The sequence below is a fragment of the Buceros rhinoceros genome, unplaced genomic scaffold (assembly GCF_000710305.1).
Source record: "Buceros rhinoceros silvestris isolate BGI_N320 unplaced genomic scaffold, ASM71030v1 scaffold13174, whole genome shotgun sequence".
NCBI classification, from domain to species: domain Eukaryota; kingdom Metazoa; phylum Chordata; class Aves; order Bucerotiformes; family Bucerotidae; genus Buceros; species Buceros rhinoceros.
In genome coordinates this window covers 23,424-29,087 of record NW_010408858.1, presented here as the reverse complement: position 1 = coordinate 29,087, position 5,664 = coordinate 23,424, and the positions used below count along the sequence as shown (strand labels likewise).

The 5,664-nt window shown below is 41.0% G+C and overlaps 1 protein-coding gene across 1 annotated transcript in view; it reads left to right on the top strand.

Moving 5' to 3' along the window:
• The first annotated feature begins 818 nt into the window (after positions 1-818).
• The window catches only part of HECTD1 (HECT domain containing E3 ubiquitin protein ligase 1), a 6,428-nt gene continuing 1,582 nt past the window's right edge, over positions 819-5,664 (top strand). The window contains exons 1-7 of the mRNA XM_010135025.1: positions 819-856; positions 1,411-1,612; positions 1,757-1,894; positions 2,144-2,751; positions 3,833-3,911; positions 4,023-4,116; positions 4,403-4,553. Coding sequence (XP_010133327.1) covers positions 819-856; positions 1,411-1,612; positions 1,757-1,894; positions 2,144-2,751; positions 3,833-3,911; positions 4,023-4,116; positions 4,403-4,553 — 1,310 coding nt within the window. The remainder of the gene's footprint in view (positions 857-1,410; positions 1,613-1,756; positions 1,895-2,143; positions 2,752-3,832; positions 3,912-4,022; positions 4,117-4,402; positions 4,554-5,664) is intronic.

Genomic DNA, 5,664 nt, shown 5'->3' with positions numbered 1-5,664 from the left:
GCTCAGGTACCCTGAATATCATTGTAGTAATGATTTCTGCAGTCTTTTTTTATTAGACTTGTATTTTTATTTTTTTTATAGTTCCTACACTGGTTTGGTGATTGATTGTTTTGGTCCGTTTGTTTTTAGTTCACTAAAATCTTAACAGAACAGACAAAAACTAACAGAGAGATGCTATTTCAGAAGTTAGTATTAGCTGCATAAGGGAACTGTAGCAGAACCAGACTATGGAACATTTAAGGGTATCCTCTATGTGGTTACTTAGGAATCCATAATATTTTGATTGCAGCAGTAATTCTCTTGCGAGTATATAGACAATATAAACCTTTTTGCCAGCTTATTTTCACGTAATGAAGAACAACAACTAGGTTTTGTGGCTTTTCTTGGCTGCTTTTTTTTTGTTTTCCAAAGAAGTGTGTAGACAGTGAGTTGCAAAAATTACTAATATGCGGTAGAAGTACCTCATGGAGAGAGTAAAAAGAGGCATTTAAAAAGGAAGAGAAGGTATTTTCTTGGAAGACATCTGTTCAAATCTTCTTAATATGGAAAAATGGTCCAGAAAACTGGACTGTGTGTGGTGTGGTTTTGTTTTGAAAAAAGGTAACGTTTTAGAAAAGAGATCCCTCAACAAAGGTCGCATGGTATTTACGTGGTAAATAAAAGCTTTCTTAAGCTCTTAAAATACTGAAAATAGTTCTTCGAGCTCTGTGTGTACATGCACAGGGCGTGCACGCACTGTGTCTGTCGTGACACTTGACCATGCTTGCGAAACAACCAACAACAGATGGTAGCTCTGTAGAGAGTTTATTGCTGCAGGGATGACAGTACGCGCAGGAACTCTGAACTTTGACTTCGTGTAAGTACTGCTGTTAGAGGGGCCCCTTCTCCCTTCACCGGTACAGCTCTGTGTGTGTATGATGCCATTTCAACTTGGGTTCTCTCTTTCTCTAATAAGAGTGCAGTTACATAAATCTTGTTGTAAAACTTGGTCGGTGTCAATGGGCTGATGCACAACTGCCTTGCAGTGTAGAGTGGAAGTTGTAGTAAGTGTCTATAAACGGTTTAGAGCATCCATGTTTAAAACGTACTACAGTAAATACTGGCCTCTGCTCATTCCACTGTAATTTTAAAACTACAGTAATTCAGATCAAGATGTGTACGTTTTCATTAGTTCTATTTTTACATCGGAAGTTATAGCTGGCCCTTAATAGTAATTAAAAATTATTTAGTTTTCTCAACTCATAAAATACAAAGCAGCCCATATTTGGACATTACAGATATTTCTGAGAAATGCTTTGGTGTATAACTTAAAAAATAAGAGCTAATTAGGTAACTTCTTAGTGGCTATTTTCAAGTTTTCGTGCTGGCAGGCATGGAAGTTTTAAACAACTGGGTTTTGTTTTTTTCCAGAGCAATTGTGTGGCTACAGAACAGACGTGAAGCCACTGTCGAACGGACAAGAACCACGAGCACAGTGCGACGTGATGATCCAGGAGAATTCAGAGTTGGACGCCTCAAACATGAGAGAGTGAAAGTTCCGCGAGGTGAATCCTTGATGGAATGGGCAGAAAATGTCATGCAGATTCATGCAGACAGAAAATCTGTTCTAGAGGTAAAGCCTATCTGCCTAGCAGAGCGAGGTTAGATAGCTGTTTCTGGTGTACTGGCCGGGATATTGAATATCCCGTTCCATAACCAACACTGAACATGGCGCTAGGATTTTCCTTTATTATTAATGTGCCTTATGTTTTTCTAGGTTGAGTTTTTAGGGGAGGAAGGAACAGGCCTGGGTCCTACCTTGGAATTCTACGCATTGGTGGCAGCAGAATTCCAGAGGACAGATTTGGGAGCTTGGCTTTGTGATGATGATTTTCCAGATGATGAGTCTCGTCAGGTATATTTGAATTTGCATTTTAAACTAAGTACTTGTTTAAGGGAAACACAAGCCACATATCCAGGAAGGGAAGAACACATGGTCAGTGAGCAGCCACTCATCAGGGTCAAGAAGGACTGCTCTGCTCCACAGTTTGCTTTCTTATCCATCCTCTTTTTAGCAGAGGAGTATAGTAAATTAAACAGCAAAGATACAGACTTAAATTCACCTTTAATGATGTCACCTTCTTTTGTGTGTCTCTTAAATCAGGTTGATATTGGTGGTGGATTGAAACCGCCTGGCTACTACGTACAGAGATCCTGTGGACTCTTCACAGCGCCATTTCCACAAGATAGTGATGAACTTGAAAGAATAACCAAACTCTTTCATTTCCTTGGAATTTTCTTGGCTAAATGCATTCAGGACAATAGACTTGTGGATTTACCCATTTCTAAGCCTTTTTTTAAACTCATGTGTATGGGGGATATTAAAAGTAACATGAGTAAGTTGATATATGAATCTCGGGGTGACAGAGACTTGCACTGTACTGAAAGTCAGTCGGAGGCTTCAACAGAAGAAGGGCATGACTCCTTGTCAGTAGGAAGTCTGGAAGAAGACTCCAAATCAGAATTTATTCTTGATCCACCAAAACCTAAACCGCCTGCCTGGTTTAATGGAATTTTAACATGGGAAGACTTTGAATTAGTAAATCCACACAGAGCTAGGTTTCTAAAAGAAATTAAGGACCTTGCAATTAAAAGGCGTCAGATATTAAGCAACAAAAGTCTGTCAGAAGATGAAAAGAACACAAAACTACAGGAATTAATGCTGAAGAATCCATCGGGTTCGGGGCCTCCACTCAGCATAGAGGATTTGGGGTAAGCTTTCCTGTTAATCTATATATATATATGGAAACAGTGTTGTGTTAGAGACAAATGTCAACGCCTGTAATTAAAAATCAAGATTTCTTCTTTTAAATAGTATCGTTGCAAGGGGGAATCATGGGAGATGCAGCAAGATCCAGTTTGCCATCTGTAGCTATATTCTTGTTCCTTAGTTTGAGGATTTTCTCTTCTCACTTTCTGTTACCTAATGTTTAAACTTTAATGTGGCTGCACTGCGGTGCTGCGTGACTCTTCAGAAACACAAGCATACTTGTGAAGACCTTTAGAAAAGGTTGAATCGGTAATTTCTTTGCTATGAGGACTCAACTTAATGAGGTTTTTTGGGGGGCTCTTAAAGAGGACAGATTGAGATTGGAGATGGTGCTAATAGAGACGCAGTGCGGCGTTTGAATCCCCGTTAAACAGAACATGCGCTAACATTTAGCGAATGCCGAAGGCTAACGGTGCTCATACCAGGGTATGCTTGTGTCAGGATGGCATCTTCAGGAGTTCTGGATCATTTCTTTTGAAACAACAAAAATGGAAGTTCATCTACCACTAATATCATGGGTTGTTTGTTCAAGTCGTGTGGTGCCACCAGGCTGCACAGCCAGGGTTAGGAGTTGCTTATGGCCTTGCGGGCTTTACCATGGCTTGTTAGAGAGAGGAAGTGAGCGGCTCCGCCCTGGGGCCAAACTGCCCGGTGCGTGGAGTGGCTCTAACTTAGTGCTGGAGGTTACTGTAAAGGATTTTTGGAGTTTGTGAACTAAGTTAAACAGTTTGGCCGGTTTTGAAGCTGATAACTTAAAAGACACCAAACTCTGGCAGTCATTTTCAATCATTGTCAAATCCGTAGAGAGAGATAGTGGCTGAGTACAGGCGTGCGCATCGTGTAGATCTGAAACGTGCTCTGCACTGTGGTACCGCTGTTCATGTATACACACAGTGATCTGCAAGCAGCGGTTTGAAATGTAGTGAGGCGCTTTTGGGCGCACGGGGTGCGGCTCATGCCTCTGTATTTGCACGGGCAGTAGCAGGCTTGTTTGCGGTTAGTAACTCTCTTTGTCTTTTGAAGTCTAAATTTCCAGTTTTGCCCATCATCCAAAGTATATGGGTTTACAGCGGTGGACCTCAAGCCAGGTGGTGAAGATGAGGTAAGGAACCAACCTACCTTTACGGTTTAAACAGCAGTTAAATAGTTACTGTCTCAGCAGTAGCTCCAAAGCAGAGCGCGTCCTGACAGTGATTATCTGTTGTCTTTGCAGACTGTTACAATGGATAACGCAGAGGAATATGTAGATCTCATGTTTGACTTCTGCATGCACACTGGCATCCAGAAACAGATGGAGGCCTTCAGAGGTAACGTTAAACATGGCAGAATATATCAGCAATTAGGTGGACAAATTGGTGTTCGGGCTGTGTTGGTTTAAAGTGGTGGCAAACCCAAACTTTTTGTAAATTAATGCAATAGACACTAATTTTGTAACACCTTTGCATGGGTTTTGCCATTTTTGATCACGAAGAGGTTCCATTTACCTTTAACAAAGAAACTGTTGATTGGTTCTGGTTTGATTAAAATATAATTGAAGTGCTGATATTATTTAATAAACATTTTTTGACTTACGTTTGTTCTTGTAAATTAAAGATGGCTTCAATAGAGTCTTTCCAATGGAGAAGCTGAGTTCCTTCAGCCATGAAGAAGTTCAGATGATACTTTGTGGAAATCAGTCACCTTCTTGGGCAGCTGAGGATATCATCAACTACACTGAACCCAAACTGGGATATACGCGAGATAGGTACTTACATTCTGAGAGATGTTAAATAGCATCTGGAAGATATGTTAAGTGACAAAATGTCCAGAACGTTCATTAGATGAAGACACCAAATTGGATGGGACTTGTGCTGAAGAGCAAGTGATTGTCTAAAACTGCGTGAAATTACCATTTATGTTATAACAGGCAGGTTAGAAGGTACTGGGTGGTTTTGTGATGAGAGAGGATAAAAAATTATAGTAAAACGTGAACAGCTGGTGGAGATATAACAGCTGGTGGAGATATAACAGCAGGTAACTACACAGGTGATTAACCAGCATGTTAGAGTCTTCACTTACATCTTTGGTGGTTATCGTCTCTGTTCAGTTGAGCTGTAGTGGTCACTTGACCCTTATTTTTAATTTATTTTCAAGCGTATTTAAAAATGTACGATGGAGGAAGCAAATAGACTGGTGATTGGCTGTTGGGGTGGTCTCCATGCTTTGGGTAGTTTGGGTTTTCTGGCTGCTTGTCGTGTTTGGTAGCAATAATGTACAGATGACTTCTGGAATGGTGTAAGCGTGAGCCTGCTGAGGGATCCTGACCAGTCGGAGGTGCTGTGTGGATCAGTTCTTCTCTTGACTCTGCCCAGCACGCAGAGGTGCAGCTGAGATTCCAGTGCCTGAGACCCGAGGGCGTGTTGCAGCAGGCCCTGCTTTCTTCCTGCCCTGTCCTCCCTCTCGCTCCCTGACTGGTCTGGTGAAAGCAGTGGTATCTGGGCTGTCCCTTGAAGATCTGTTGTAATCTGTTATATTTTTCCTGTTTCTTTTGCATGAGGCTCTTTAACAGGATAGAAATACGTAAATTGAAGTGGCTTTATACTGTGCAAGTGGGACAGAAGTCCTAAGATCACAGTTAGTTGGATTCTTCTCATAGAATAGGTTTGAGCTCTGTCTATTTCTCTATCTAATCATACACAGGAGACTCAACCCAGGACTACCTACATTTTTCTATGTAACACTCAGCAAGGATATTGAAGAACTATTTTTATGGGGTTTTGATGTTTTAGTCTTAATACTGAAAAGGCACTGGAATCTTACAGTGACTGCTTAGCTGTGACTAAAGATTGTGACTGTACTGTCTTAAGGGACATTAA